The sequence below is a fragment of the Arachis hypogaea genome, chromosome 14, assembly GCF_003086295.3.
Source record: "Arachis hypogaea cultivar Tifrunner chromosome 14, arahy.Tifrunner.gnm2.J5K5, whole genome shotgun sequence".
NCBI lineage: Eukaryota > Viridiplantae > Streptophyta > Magnoliopsida > Fabales > Fabaceae > Arachis > Arachis hypogaea.
Genome location: NC_092049.1, coordinates 114,557,885 through 114,574,252, shown reverse-complemented (window position 1 = coordinate 114,574,252; position 16,368 = coordinate 114,557,885). Strand labels below are relative to the sequence as shown.

The window sequence follows — 16,368 nt, the reverse complement described above, 5'->3', positions numbered from 1 at the left end:
TCTGAAAATGCGCATTGCCATTTCTTGGCCTCTGCCCGTGAAATAGATTTGAACTCCATTTCAATGAAGGTGCCCACGAAATGGGCAATCCATGTCATGGCAACCACCCACGAAATGGGTATCCCATTTCCATGAGTGCAGCAGTGAAATGGAAGGAAGAACTCTGGGCAGGCAGGCGCGAAATGGGTGTACGGCTGAGTTCAGACTCCATGTCTCTTGTACCGCACACGAAATGTCACAAATTTGTGTGTATTGCACACGAATTGGAACAACGGCTAGCTATAAAAACCCCTCGCCAGCAGAAGTAAAACCACATTTCTAATTCTCACTTCTTCTACCATTCCTTCTTCTCCGAAAAATCCACTCTCACAGGAGCTACTTTCACTAATTTTCGGGTGTCATAATGGCATCTGAACATATCTATGTGGTCATATATCCCAACGGTAAAATTTCGTATACAACTGAGGGAGTGACCTTTATGTGTGACGACCCACTTTGGATAATAATTTCCCCACAGTCGTGTCTGCAACAACTAAAAAATATGATTCTGATGAACACTGGACTGATTGGAAAAAAGGAGATCAGTACGCTCATTTACAGAATGCCCGTTGCTGTAGCAAGTTCGTTTACATATCAGAAAATACATATTAAATCTGACCAGCATGTGTCGATGATATTTTCATATCATTGTAGCATCGGAAGCATCTATTCGATGGAACTCTGCGTGAAGCTCCAAGATGTGGGGGGCAGCTCATCTAGTTCGAATAACGGCGGGAACGATGGTGTCTTCTGTCCTGTGGAACTGCTGGTAGCTGAACAACTGGGCCTCTACCATACTCTGCCGGAGCCCCTCGTGGAATGTCATCTCCTCGGGGATCATGGAAGGCCTCCGGGGGTGACAGAAACCTCTTTGTTCTCGAGCAATACCACCTGTAATAATCATGACTGGGATGCAAGGTATCTGCCCTATCAATCTGTAGCCGATATGATACAGTCCGTCTGTTTGCCCATACTTCAAATCATGTCTGCAGGCGGATGGGCCACCATCCATCGTTGTTGCGAGCCGACTGGCGATGGAAGGTGTCTATGTTTAATGGAGGGTTCGGTGGACCTTGTTTGCCGCCGAATTGCCGCATGACTCGATCGATGTTAACAATCTCGATCCAGCGGAATAGAATAAGTGGCACGACCGCTGTATAGAAATCCCCATGTGGAGCCCCAAGAAATTTCATAGGCACCCTCGACAAAATACGTGCATCCCTGTACGGTATCCACAGAAACTACCAACTCCGAGTGTCATTTACACAGATAGACAAAATTTCAGGGACAAAACAAATTCATGCGTGAGTCATGCAACAGGAATAGTTACCTCATCCACCTTCAAATTGTCCAACCTAAGTCGTTGCCTTTGTAAGCGTTGCTCGGCGTAGTCATTCTTTCCTCTCTTGCCCGCCCACCTGCGAAAGAACACAATGATCTTATAACCACATTTAAAAAAAACGCAGAGGAAATAAGAACACAAGTCACAAATACAGAACATATGCAAGAAAATATATTACGTTGTAGCTAACGAAAACGTGTATGGGCTCATCAAGTCCGGTGCCCAGAAAGGAAGCCTGAAGTATATCCAAGACATCAACAATGTATGACAACCAGACATTCCCTCGACATTATAATCAGTCGCTAGGCACATGCCTCTATACAACCAACAGAGCACGGCACTACCCCAACTATATGTACTAATGGCTTCATAGTTTGCCAGGAGAGGAAGATAACGTACGTGAACCGTGTTGTTCGCTTTGTTAGGAAGTAAAACGCCACCCAATAAATACATAATATAACAACATGCATACCGTACGAGGGCCTCCTCGGGAGAGTCAATAGGCATCTGTTGTAGTCTACTCCTGAGCCACTTCAGATTTATGTTATACTTTGTGGTCCCAACATGTCCGTCAGGAACTTCTCCAAGGAGTTCCTCACACCATTGCCAAATATCCCTCTGGTGGAACTTACTCCATGACCTTAGAGTGCCGCTCACCGGCTCACCGTCGATTGGTAACCCCACCTGCATGGCAACATCCTCCAAAGTGATAGTACACTCACCCCATGGGAGGTGGAATGTATGGGTCTCAGGACGCCATCTCTCCACAAGAGCGCTAATCATTGGGTTGTCGTACTCAAAACGCTTTATCAGAGACGCATAATAGAAGCCGGCTCTTCTTAGATACGGCTCAAGCATCTGCCTCCTAATCTCCATACTCGGATTTGCTTCGTCTAGAGAAAAAACATCGACCAGCGTGCCATGCAGAGTCAACACACGTGCCGGGTGAAATTGAAATAGATCAAAACACAATTATATAGTTTACAACAATTTTTTAAATTATTAACAAAATATATATTTTTTATTTAAAAAAAATAAACTCACCTTAACATGTAAATGAGCAGAAATGTGAAATTCATCCAACCTATTAAGATTTTCTTCCACATTAATTCCACTTCCACTCATTTTTTTAATAATAAAATTACTACTCCACTTCTCTTTTTTTTCACCCAAGCAACAAATAAAACTTTTTCCTGCAACCCACTACTTCACTTCTCTTTTTTACCTTCGATTTGGTCCCCTCCCCTCCCTTCACCTCCTTTTATATGCTTCACACTCACAACACAATAATAAATTGCTTCACTTTCACCCAATGCATGCTCGTACGGGAACTGCAACACTGAGACTTGCTACTTTGACTGCCCCCTCCTCCCCCAATTTCGTGCCTGCCACACTTGAGGATGGCCATTTCGTGTGTGCCATCCGTGAAATGGTGCATTTCGTGTGTGCCATGGGTGTAATGGTGCATTTCGTGGACACCATGTGTGAGATGCTCCATTTCGTTCTTGCCACAAATGAAATGGTTTGTGTCAGTGGCCAGAACCCATTTTGTGGACACCCCCCTTGATATGTTTCCCATCTTTATTTTGTGGGTGATTCTTGCGAGTTAGCAGTGAGCATTTTCAGAAACATTTTCAGCCATGCGCATTTTGAAAATTAAAGTTATTTCCATGCGTATTTACGTAAAAAAGCCTAAAGTAGGATATGTAGCGTGAATGAAGTGAAATTTTTTTCCCCTTCCTTTATAATTTTTCTCTCTCTGTAACTGCACATTTTTCTCACATCCAGTAAATCAGTGATGCACCTCTATTTAGCTTCAACCTGCATTCTCTCCTCTCTCCTTACTTTTCATTATATTTTTCATAAACCCAATAATTATCAATTTCAACAATATCAATACTCTTTGGGGAAATAGTGCTAATTTGTTGCGAGGCTTCCCCAATCCAAGGCAATATTATATCTCTCTACTCGAGTATGTGCAATTATACCAATTATGTTCAATGATACAGACGTATATCTGAAAACAAATCGCAATGAGAGAAATTATCAAATTACAAATAACTAAGATAAACGACATTTTGATTATTTTTTTTTAAGAAAAATTCGAGACATTTTTTTAGGTGATAAATACTACTGTATCTTAGAAGTTGAGACATTGACAAGGTTATGTCCAGAATAATGAAGTATGGTCAGCATCAGCTACACCCCAGTATTGTCTTCCCATTGCTATTCACACCTCAATTATATAGTCAATGCATATGAGAAAACCATCAAAGCATATAATCTTATGGAGAATATTTATCCTATTTTTTTCAATAAAAAATATTTATAATTTTATTCTAAAATACAAAAATAATTTAGTTATTTAAATACTGTTAAAATTAATGCTTATTTTATTAGTATAAGATAAACACAGTGAATGATAATTGATTATTATTATTATTATTATTATTATTATTATTATTATTATTAGGGCATTTAGCATAAAAAAAGTTCCCTAGCAGGAAAGAATTAATGTCGGACCTGTATATTATAAATTTAGATTTAATTTGGTAAAATTTTTAAAAAAATTATTTATTATTTTAAAAATTATGAATATTTTGTTTCATATTTGTTAAAGAAAGTCCGTTTCACCTTTCTCATGTTTATATAATACTATATTATTATTATTATATCTCTTCTAATATTTACATGAGTTTTGAAATTAAAACATATTAGTTTTATTTTTCACTTCATATAAATTATTCAATTGTTATTGCCGAATTCAAAAGTAACATGATCCAATACCGCCCGACCGCATGACAAGCGCCATAATGCGCGCAAATCAAATACAGTATATATAGTATTTTCTTCCACAATAAGAAATTACTGCTCTGTAAACCATAGGTGTAAAAACCTGCACTGATCCGGTCCGAGGTTAGGATCATTCAAGGCAGAGAACTGGAACAAACCGGTTGAATTCATAATAAACTGGTTAAAACCGGCCAAATCGATTGATCCCAACTGAAGGCTACGATGTATTTGGGTTTTGCAAGTCCACCATAGTCTCCATAAGCTCCAGCGTACCAAGTGTCAAAGTTGTGTGGTTTTTGGAAAATTTTTTAAAATGGCTCTTATAGCCTTGTAGGGTTTAAACTGCTCACTCCACGGTTGCAAGAAGGACAATCTGGCCACCAAGCTATATTGCTTTTGACTAATACATAACCAAATTATAATACATATAGCAATTTTCTATTTACTTATATTCAATTAATTTTAATTTTAAAGTCATTAATTTTTAAATCAATTATATTTTATTTAACTATAAATTTTATTAAAAAATATATATATATTAAAAAGATAAAAAAAATTATTAATCATAATTTTTTTTTTCATGATTATATGATATCTATTAATATTATTTTTTCAATAAATACTTGTAGTATATAATAATAGGTAAAGACTCACATGCAGTTATCTTTATATGAAGTTGATAATTGAAAATTATTAGATGATATTTAGTTAAACTTGTCAAATTATCTAACTGTTTTTAAATATCAACTTCACATGAAAATTAATTGTATGTAAGTTTTTATTTATAATAATATACTAATACAATAAATATAAATTAATTAATAAAATATTAAAATTTAAAAATGATAATTATTTTTATAAAACTAAAATAAAAATATTTATAATAAAGAAAAATAATTAAATTTTATATAATTATTTAATTATACCGGGTTAACTGGTTTGACCAATGACCTACCGGTTAAATCAATAACTCAATGACTTAGTAATTTTACCGGTTCAATCATCGGTTCGGTTCTGACAACTATGCTGTAAACATTATTTTAAGAATATTATAAGAAAAATATTTAAATAAAAATGTTTACTTGTATAATAGATATTTTTTTAAGGCACATTTTCAATGTATTAAAATTTCAGAAGCTAAATCTTATATTTATAGTTAAAATAGTTTACGTTTAAACTTTTTAAGACTAGATATAATAATTTAATATTTTCATTTGTTTAAAGAACTACTTTTTTTTTTTGCAATAACGTAGTGAAAGAGTAAAATTAAGAGGAGGAAAGATAAATTTAAAGAAAAAAAAGTTAACTAATTATTAACAGGGAAAAAATGTTCTCATATGTGTTTTAAATGTTATTAGAAAAATAAAAACAAAAAAAATCTCACATTTTGTTATATTGTATATTGTACTGTAATAGATCTTAAAAAATAATCTTGTATTAAGTGTTTTAAATTATTAATAAAAGATATCATAATAAGAAAATTCTTATAAAAATATAAAATAAATGTTAATTTTAAAATTTATATATTTAATACAATAAAAAAGTAAAAGTTATTTTGAACTCTTTTAATTAATATTTTAAGACCGTGTGAAGCTAAAATGTTAAAAGAAAAATTGAAAATTAGGGAAAAAAGAAACGTCAGTCACTCCTTGACTCGAAGTTGAATGTATCTTCTCCGATTCACACGCACAGTGACACCATCCTTTATATGCTACTCATCCTTCTCCCTTTCCACATTTTCCAATACGTTCTTGAAAGTTTTAAATATAAACCAAAAACAAAAAGGAAAGGATTTTTTTTAAGAGAGAAGAAAAAGAAAAAGCGCACTCTCTCTCTCTCTCTCTCCCCCCGTGTTTCCCTCTCTTCTTTCTCTCTCTTCCATTTCCATGGTGCAACGGCCAGAACACACAGCGTCTCCGGAGAAAAGATCAGAGAACAGAGCCAGCAGAAAACGGTGATCGGAGCAGAATCAGGGTTCCGATACTGTCTGAAACTCGAAGAATGCCAATTTCGAGGTTCCACATTCGGAGCGAGCACAGCTTGGCCGATCCGGAGCTCCACCGCGCCGCCGATAAGGATGATCCCGAGGCTCTCCTCGAAGCCGTCGCCATGGCTGGACTCGTCGGAGTCCTTCGCCAGCTCGGTGACCTTGCTCAGTTCAGTTCGCACTCTCTCTCTCACTCACTCACTGACTCACTCACTCTGCCTCTCTCTCTCTCTCTCTCTCTCTCTCTCTCTCACTTCACCGTCGATGCTGCTGTTTTGGTGGTTTTGCAGTTTCCGTGATTATTCTTAGTCGAAATGAGTGTTGAGTTTGAAAAACTTTAAGGTTGACAAAATAGTTTTTAATGCAGTGTTTGAAAACTTTTTGTGTTGTTGTGTTGTTTGTTATATTTTTAGCTGTTATACTGAATGGAGTAAGCTTTTGATTCAGGTAGAATTTGTTGTGGATATCGGAGTTGTTTGGTTGAGTTCGGAGTTTGCAGGAAATACGGCTTTCTAAATTTGGTGGTTGGATTAGGTGCCTGAATTAAGCTGTACTCTGTTACGATTACTATTTTTTTTAGTTTTTGTGGTAACTAGAACTCAATTTTGAAAAACCAATTTACGAGGATCACTCGTTAAATCTTAATATCTTAATGTAGTTTCTTTTAATAGTATTATTAATTCTTCTCTCGATGGTCGGATTTTTTTTTCTTTTTTTTCCTTTTTAAGTTAATCTGTTAAAAGGAATTTTGAACCAAAACAAATACAGAAAGATGAAAGTGGGCAATTAGTGATAGGTTGGTCTAAATTCTGGGGTTTACGAGATAGTTCATTTATCTTTGTATGGACTATGGACACGAATATTTGATTGGTTGGTCTGAACCCTCAATTCCACTGAGTGATGCGTACACTACAGTTATTGAACTAGCTGATTCCTATATTTTTTGTTTGTATAGGCGGGGTCATTTAGCTTAAACATCAGTTTACATTTGATGAAATTTGTTTAAAATGTTTTTCCGTATTCATTGGATTATTTAATTTTCAAAATCAACTATGCCTTGTTATTACTGAGCTGCATTATATTGCATATAGTGTTATGTTTCATTTGTTGCACGAAATAGGTATTAAGTTTTAGGGCCAAACTCAGGATGTGCTATCCACAAACACTTTATTGTTCACCTGAGCTATGCATTGGGTGGTCTTAGTTCTGTGATTTTTGTTGTTTGTTTGTTTGATTGGATAGTCTCGTAATTTTCATCCAAATGCTTCTGTAAAGTCTTTTTTATGTATCTTGCAACAGTTGCAATAATTTTGACATTTTGTTCCCTGGTATTATTAATAATTAGATAGATAGTTTAGTTTTGATGCTGAGCATCAACATTTAATCCTTTTTGGATTATGGTCTTTAGTTTTTGTAGTTAACAAGTGGTGCTGGGTTATCTGCATTTGACTATTTGATTTTTGTTAGGTTTGCTGCCGAGATCTTCCATGACTTGCATGAAGAAGTAATGGCCACTGCCGGGAGAGGCCACAGTCTTATTTCTCGTGTTCAGCAACTTGAAGCTGAAGTTCCTGCACTCGAGAAAGCTTTTTTGTCACAAACTCGTCATCATTCATTCTTTACAAATGGAGGTTATTCACTCATTTGAGTCTTATTTTTTATGATTTGCATTTGTCAGAATGTATCTGTAAGAATATAAAATTCTTTTGGCAAATTTAACATGCTTCTTGCATTGCAGGGATTGAATGGCATCCTAATCTCCGATCTGAACAGAATCTTGTTACTCGTGGAGACTTGCCTCGATTTATAATGGATTCGTATGAAGAATGTCGTGCTCCCCCAAGGCTGTTCCTTCTAGACAAGTATGGTGCCCAGATTCATAGAAAAAAAAATTCAACACTAGTAACAGCTTGTTGCTATGTTATAGAATTTTTACTATAATTTATTTTATTTGGGTTTTTTCCTCTAAAAGGTTTGATGTGGCTGGGGCTGGGGCATGTCTGAAGCGGTATACTGATCCATCATTCTTTAAAGTGGAGTCCTCTGTAACAACAGTAGAAGTTCACAGGGAAAAAAGGATTCATAAGGTCAAGGTACTTTAGTGGCAATTTTACTGATTACATTGTTTTTTATTTATTTTTTTCTTTTTGGCATAAATGACACTTACAATAGAAAAATGAATGTATAAATTTTCTTTTTTCCAGCAGAAGAAAGTATCAAAACCAAGGAATGGTACAAAACCTGAAGTTGTCTCATCCCATGCCAAGTGAGCTCCGATAATTTATCTGTGTTGAATTATTTTATCCTGCTGGTTCCTATAATGCAAGTAGGTCTTTAAATGGTTTATTTGTGACTTAGTTCATTCCAAATTTTCAAATACGGCAGACTGCACCAGTTGTTCCTTGAGGAGCGCATTGAGAATGCTTGCAATGATCCTGCACGTCTTGTGAAGTTGAAGAAAAAACAGTTGAATGGATCGGCAGTAGATTCAAAGACTGGGAAAAGTTATATGGAGAAGATTTTTGAGAATTCCTCACCAGATCATAAAATGGTTTGTGAGGCCTCGATCACTCCACACCCACTGAGATCAATGTTTGATGCTGATGACAATGGGATTACAGTACTTGAAATCAGTAGTCTTAGCTCTGTGAAAAGGTCACCAGGATATGAAAGCAAAAGATCATCACCACTCAATGGGCAGGAATTAGAACTGAAACCATACTCTGAAATTGATAGGGTGAGGAATGGAGATTTTGTGCAAGTGCATGAAGATGTCTTAGGAGCCGTGACACATAAAACGCCTTTAAATCATCCCAAGGTACCTGATGAGAGACAATTGGTAGTTGATGAACAAAAGAACAGAGAATGCATCTTGGATGGTTACCATTCTGATGATGTGACTAGCGAGGTTGACGATTACATGGATGCCTTAGCTTCCATCGAAGAACTGGAAACAGAAATTGAGTGTAGACCAAAGAAAAGCTTATTCCATATTCAAAAGACAAGTGATTCAAATGGCAAAGAAGAACATCAACTGCAAGGTCAATTTTCAGATTCTCAATCATTTGGGGACTCCTTGACATCTGAAGAAATTGATTCAGTTGATCAAGATCGAAATGATGAACGTACCGAAGTGCAAGCTCAGCTATCAGATTCTCAATCAACACGAAGCTCCAATGCATCAGATGATAGCAGATCATCCAGAAGAGTCAGAATTGCTGAACGCACCCAACTGCAAACTCCGTTTTCAGATTCTCAATCTATTGGAAACTCCTCCATATCAGAGATTGAATATATGCCATCCAACCAGCTTGACCAAAATGTTGAGTTGCAAAGTACTCATTGTGGTGGGTTTGTCATGCATGACAAAGGACATGTTTATGGAGAAGATATCTCTGGTTTTGGACCAGATGCTTCTGTTTCATGTCTAATGGATTCAGGACATTCATTGTTATCTTTAGATCCTGGGCCCCTCTCCTCAATGTGCCTCCCTATAAGGACTCAATCTGGTGAAACACAATCTGGCCCTGTTGAAACTCATCAAAGCTTAGAAGATGATGAAGACAGGAAGTCACTTGTTGAATCTGTGATGAAAGATGATGCTTGCTCTATTGTTTCTTCCAATAACAAATCTCTGGATAGCTTGGATGTTTGTGATCCATGTGTTAGTTCCAATGCTTTAGAAGTTTTTAATGATTTGAACTTGGCACAGGAAGATGAATATGGTAATCATTCTGCAATAACAGTATTGCAGGAAGAATCTGCTAATAAATACTCTTCTGCAATTTCGGATTCCGGTGATATGGGTTTTCAAGGAGAGAATCCAATTTTCCCATCCATGAAAGCAGACTTGAATTTGGGTACCAAGTTGGCACTTGGCGGCAGAGACTTTAATTCTGAGAATGGTGTAAATGAAATCCAACACATCTCAGAGGATTTGTCTCCTGCTTTGGAGACTCCACAAATAAGTAACATTACAGAGGAACTATCGGATTTTACTCTAAATCAACAGGATGAGCCACATTCAGCAGAATCTGAAGTTTTCTGTTCTGAGCAGCAATCAACTTTTGAAGACATACAAAGGATGCTGCTTGCTGATGAAAAAGGTGGATCCAAAGTTGAAGATGATGTTCATATTAAATATCTGTCTTCTCTTGATAACAATAAGCAGGACAATCTTGTCTTTGTAAATGACGTGTCCACTGAAAAGGTTCATTCAGATCAGGCTTTTTCTGCTCTTCATTTGGTTGATAGTGCTGAAAATGGTGCAAGTTCTTTTAATTCTCTGTCCTCAGGTTTTGTTTCTTCCCCATCAAGGAATGCTTCAGATTTGAGTTCTTTTAGTTCCCATCGGAATGAAATAAAATACAATGAGGCCGATTTGACAAAAGTTTATGTAGGATTAAATTCAGAGAAGAGGGTAAATAAATTGGAATCGTCTTCAGACCTCATATCATCTCCAGCTAAAAGGCTTACAGATTTGGAAGAATCTACATTTGCAGATTCTCACGAGAAAGAAATGGAAGTCAATGAGGTACTTCCTCACAAATATTTGACAGCCTTAGTGGCACCAAGGGTGGTGGATCAACTTGAAATTGGTGCTGCTGACATACAATCAAATCCGAACAGATCTGTACCCTGTGATCCATGTCATTCTGAAATATGTAACAATATCCAAGAGGAGAGAATTCAAAATCTTTCTGCTGTCAGTGAAATGAAAGTGGTGGATTCAAGTTCAGAGCTAGACTCTGAGAGGTCAGAATCTGTATGTCTTTCTCAGAATGATGTACAGAACAACAAAGAGAGTTTGTCATCACCTTCCTTTAACCAGCTGAAGCCAGAAACACATTCAGAGATGTTCGTGGAATCACCGGTTAATCAACGGGATGCAGAAGTTCAGCTCAGAAATGATGGATACCATTCGCTTGAGAAATTTCAATTTCATCACCAATCTTCAAGTCAGTTGGAACAACTAAGAATCCATCCAGATGAACAGTCATCATTTGATTTCTCGTCTAAGTCATTTTTGCAGGAGACCAGTCCTACCAAGCATGTCATGCATTCATTGCATCCCCTGATTCCGGAGTTAACCAATAATCATGAGGAGATACCTCCTATGCCCCCTTTACCACCAATGCAGTGGAGAATGAGCAAGGTTCAACATTCTTCCCTAGTTTCACAGAGGGAAGAAATAGAAGCAACTCATGCATCATTGCAACCAATACAGCCAGTTAAACCTAATGATAAGTCTCAGTTTGGTTTATCAACCTCTGATAGAGACACTATACTGTATCAAAATCCATTTTTGCCTGTCATGGCTGTGGAAAGCAGTAAACTCCAGCGTTCTCCTGGGTTCTTAGCTGGTTTACCAGAGCATTCAGTTGCTATTCCCTTGCAATTTCCTATCATGATAAATAAATCAAATAGTCAATATAATTACCTGGTTATGGATAAAAGCCACCATCAGAACCCATTCTTAACACTACCTGTGGTATCTACGAGCAGGCCTCCACATGGATATGTCATTGCTTCAGAGGGAGAAACGGTACAGAGTGCAAGTGCATGCACATCAATTCCACCTGCTGAACGTTCTGTTTCTGGATCTTATCCAATCTCTCCACAAGACAAACCGAGTGCGTCTCCAAGTGAATTAACTGAAAGGAGTAGTTTGGAGGTCAAGGATGAATCTGGAGAATCGCATTTGATGCCACCTACTGAACTTGCTGCTTCTGGAAATGATCTCACCTCAGCAAGAGAACTTATCACCCCAAGACAATTAACAGAAGAGACTAGTAGCTTAGAAGTTAAAACATTTGAGCAGTCTTCGATTTATTCAGAAAGGAAACAGGGAGATCCCTCTATCTCACCAATGGCACCACCAGGCATAGAAGTTGGGCAGCCCAATGACAGTCTGTTGCCTTCAAAGGGGGGAACGACATTGCCATTGGATAAATCTTCCCGAACACCAGAGTTTGATAATAAAATGCCAAATGGAAAGCCGAAGAATAAGGTTGTTCGTCCTGAGAGTCCTATAATTGATATTGCTGCTGCTCTTGACAGAAGCAAGGTAATGACAGTTTTATATAGGTTCTAATAGATGTGCATTTATGTGATATTTATTCTTGTATAATCTGCTGCCTTTGATTTGCTGCAGCTGAGAAAAGTTTCGGAACGGGTTATTCCTCCAAAACCACCCAAGTTAGATGAAAGAGATTCATTGTTAGAGCAGATAAGATCAAAGGTTAGCCATACCAACTTTTATCTTTCTTCTGCATGATGTTTGTACCATTATGTATTACAAATTCTGCTTATTTTAAAAATGCAATTTTTTTTTTCAGTCCTTCAACTTGAGACCTGCTGCAGCTACACGACCCATCATGCAGGGTCCAAAAACAAATTTGAGGGTTGCTGCCATCTTGGAGAAAGCAAATTCAATTCGCCAGGTCTCTCTCTCTCACACACGCACGTGCGCGCACAGATACACTTATCATATGTACATATATATCGCAACAGCACGTGTGCTGAAACTGAAAACAAATAATTCTCCCTTTTCTGATTAAATTCTTTTCTTAATTGAAATAGGCATTGGCTGGAAGTGATGAAGATGATGATACAGATAGTTGGAGTGATTCTTGAGTGGGAAACACAATACGTATAATTCTTTATCTTACAGGACACTCGGGACAACTTAAGTCCCTTCCAGAGTTCGCTTAATCACACACATATAGGTGCATGAACTTGGGAACAAGCATGCAGTGCGTTTAGTATCACTTCAAAACTCATCCATTTTTTCGGTGGTGAATACCGATTCAGTCAAAGGCTCAGCCCGTTATCGCTGACCAATCTAGACAAATCATCCACATTTCCTTCTTTTTTTTTAGGAAAAAAAAAGTACGTGTATATTTGTGTTGATGTGTTGTGCTTCATGTTTACCCAATTTTGTAATATAGTGGTTTCTCACTTTGTCGTAATTGCATCATGAACATGTATCATCATGTAGCTAATATGCTTGTGTCCAATACCATGGTATATTTTTACACCCGAGTAAAATTGCTTTGAATGTATACTTGATTACTTGTAGTCTTGTTTAGGTCCCTCGTTGCCCTTGTCTATTGATATATTTTTGACTTCTCCCTTGCAATTAGTATATAGAAACAAGATAACTTACAACAAAATAGAGGAATTTATCTATTAAAAAAAAGTGATTGAGCCGGTTCAAACAAATCAATAAAAATCTAGTTGAGTTCGGTTAAAAAAAATAAAAAGAAAAAGAAAATTCCCAAATTGATTGAGAAGTCATGAGCAAAATGACAGTTTCTTCATGCAACAGCAGACAAAATTAAAGAGTTGTGAAAGTAAGCTGACAAATGATAATCATAAGGGGGAATCTTGAACATGCATTTTCTCTGGAGTTTTTTTAGTCAAAGGCAGGTCCAATTTTACCCTTCACACTAAAATGGTTTTTATGTAACATTTTAGAATTCACCACCTCATCTATAGCTCTTGAAACCACAAATAAAATGCTCGATTCTGGCATCAAAATATGCAGCCATTTAATCAAGATATTGATTCATATATCTTAGTAGGACAAGAAGAAAATTGACGAAAAGCATCTATGTAAATTTCCCCGAACAAGATCATTTATTTTCTCCCTACACCCAAGGAGAGGAAAAAAGAAAGTTTAGTGTTTTTTTAAAGAACTTTAACTTCAAAAAATTTCAACTACAGATCTCAACAAAATTAACTTATAAATTCCAAAGGCCAATGCACCAAACTTACACCAAGTAGTATAAAACTAACTTACAATGCAAAATTTGGAAAGAAAATCATACTTCAAAGCAAAATAAAATTGAAGTTTCTTCAAACTTCTTCATGCTCAATTGTGAACGCTACACTTTATTCACAACTCTTAACCGGTTCACCCATATATGCTCGCTCCTGATACTCTTTCTTTCATCAAGTTGTTCGAAACATTCTTGGCGAGTTCAATGGTCTGCAAAGAAGATCAGCGAGTAAAGGCCACAGCTTTAGACATGAAAACATAGCTAAACCTTAATCCTCACCATAAGACTGGACTGTAAGAAGCAAGAAAGTGATTAATGATTTCTTAAGCATTGATAAATTCTAATTTCATACAATCTATAGTCAAATCTCATATCTGAATGCAACTTTATGCATGATGTATCTTGCTTGGTACTTTTTCATTAATCACAAAGCAATAGAAAGAAATAGGTATAACATGGTACAAAGCATAGGAGAATAGTTTACATACCAGTTTTCTTCTTTTTATCCTTATCCTTAACGTCACCGGGAAATGGCAAGAGACTATCTGTATGTACACAGTAACTTCCATAGGTGTAATGATAGTGAGAAAGGGAAAAAGGAGAATAATTTAGAAGCTTTTCACTGACATTATATTTGGTAAACCTTAAATTTACATACCCCAGTTCAAAATTTAGCGCAATAATGTTACTTCCATTGGATATGCATAGAGGCAAATAATTACCACAAGGAATCTCACATATTAAAATCCAAGATGACGGCACTTTATATTCTTTCATAACCCATATCTCAGTTATATCGTCGTGATACCAATACAGGGCTAGGCACCCTCCTAATATGGTGAGATTGATGGGAGAACACCCTACGAGTTGTTTTGGCATAGATATCTTTGAGAAACTCCTTTCCTTCAAATCAAAGATAAGAATAGCATCATCAATGTAATCTTGACTAGAGTAACACAACCAATGAATAGCGCCATGTAAGAACAACCCATAAAATTGCTGCTTCCACGTGCCCATGGATTTGGGGAGCGCTGCATCGAGATTAATCCATGAATTGGTCCTCAATGAAAAGCAATCTAAGTGGTGTTGGTTGTAGTTATCAGGCCAAGATAGAACTACTAAATAGTCATCACGTGATGCATCGAAACCAAATCCATATGGAACTTTATGATCGGGATTAATAACGAGAGGGATCTTAATACGAGAAACGATATGAGAGTAGGATATTGTTTTGCTGGATCCAGTCAGTGGGTTCCATATAACAAGAAAATGTGGTTGCTCGTTGAAGAGAAGAAAGCCTCTGCAGGATCCCATGAGACGAGAACGAGAAATGAGTTCTTCTTGGGAGGGAGAGATACCTCTTTGAGTGTTGTTGGTGCTGCTGGAACATCAAATAGCGTGTGGAGCTGAACAAAGCAAGCTTTAGTATAGTCATGTACCAAGAAGTAGTACGAATGGGAAGATGCGGCAGAGTAGAGGTTGTAATGCGATTCCGCAAAGTGTCCATCGGATATGAGAGAGTGCCAAAGTTTTGAAACGAATCTGAGGCGAAACAAGTCTTTGGCGGGTACCCTTAGAAAGATTCGGTGAATGAGCTCCGGAGGGAGGATGTCATTCATGCCCATGTCCTTCCTCTCCATGCTCCTTCTCTTTTTGTTTTGTGGTTAGGGTTATCACTTTGTGACTTGTGAGTTGTGACCATTCATATATATTTCGTTAAGGGCGGTGCTAGGTGACCATTACTTTTTTGAAAACAACAAGCTCTAAAAATGAGTTTAATTTAAGTAAAATATACTACATTCTAAATTATTAATCTAAATTTTAATATTAAAATAATTATTTATATATTTAGTAAATTGAATATCTGATATATTTATTATTTATATTATTTAATATTTTTATTGTCTACTTGTATTTTTTTTTTGGATAATCAATCCTCTAAAAATAAAATTTGATCTCGTGTTATATTTTTTAAGTAAAATTAAAAAAATAATATTAAACGATACAAAATTACGTAAAAAATTTAAGGAAATTTCCATATATACTAGCACTATGCATTTTTTTTTTTACCAAAGATAGAAGACTCGAACCCGCAATCTCTTAATTGAGTATGGGGAGATTATGCCATTTGAGCTATAACTTATTGACAAAAAAATTTAGAAGATAGAAGACACCCGCAACCTTTTAATTGAGTATGGGAAATCTATATCATTTGAGCTATTACTCATTGGCTATTAGCACTGTGCATTCAATCACTTTTCTTCTTTAAGTTGTATTTTTAGTAAAATTATAAATAACATCAATTTTTCATTTCATATTTTATTTAGTTAAGTAGTAGAGTAATTTGAGTTGCATACATTTTAGAATTTTATAATTTGTACGTATTTTGGTTTTCAATAAGTTTGAAATTTAAAAAATATATA

At 36.3% G+C, this 16,368-nt stretch overlaps 2 protein-coding genes across 4 annotated transcripts; one reads left to right on the top strand and one right to left on the bottom strand.

Moving 5' to 3' along the window:
- The first annotated feature begins 5,777 nt into the window (after positions 1-5,777).
- LOC112743748 (protein SCAR2) lies at positions 5,778-13,225 on the top strand. Of its 3 annotated transcripts, none has more exons than XM_025793081.3 (9): positions 5,778-6,330; positions 7,629-7,792; positions 7,900-8,023; positions 8,134-8,254; positions 8,366-8,427; positions 8,547-12,228; positions 12,316-12,402; positions 12,500-12,604; positions 12,744-13,225. In XM_025793081.3, exons 1-9 carry the CDS (start codon positions 6,176-6,178, stop codon positions 12,795-12,797), a joined length of 4,554 nt encoding a protein of 1,517 aa, XP_025648866.1. In that variant the 5' UTR covers positions 5,778-6,175; the 3' UTR covers positions 12,798-13,225. The 3 variants fall into 3 exon arrangements, with proteins under 3 accessions (XP_025648866.1, XP_025648867.1, XP_025648868.1); XM_025793082.3 differs by having other exon boundaries at positions 5,908-6,330; positions 8,369-8,427; XM_025793083.3 differs by having other exon boundaries at positions 5,920-6,330; positions 8,134-8,248; positions 8,369-8,427.
- A 550-nt stretch (positions 13,226-13,775) lies between these two features.
- On the bottom strand, positions 13,776-15,632 carry LOC112743747 (F-box/kelch-repeat protein At3g23880-like). The gene is made up of 3 exons (XM_072214599.1): positions 14,604-15,632; positions 14,434-14,507; positions 13,776-14,154 (listed from the first exon to the last, which is right to left on the bottom strand). The coding sequence occupies exons 1-3, from the start codon at positions 15,257-15,259 to the stop codon at positions 14,147-14,149; spliced, it is 738 nt and encodes a 245-aa protein (XP_072070700.1). The 5' UTR covers positions 15,260-15,632; the 3' UTR covers positions 13,776-14,146.
- Positions 15,633-16,368: the final 736 nt, after the last annotated feature.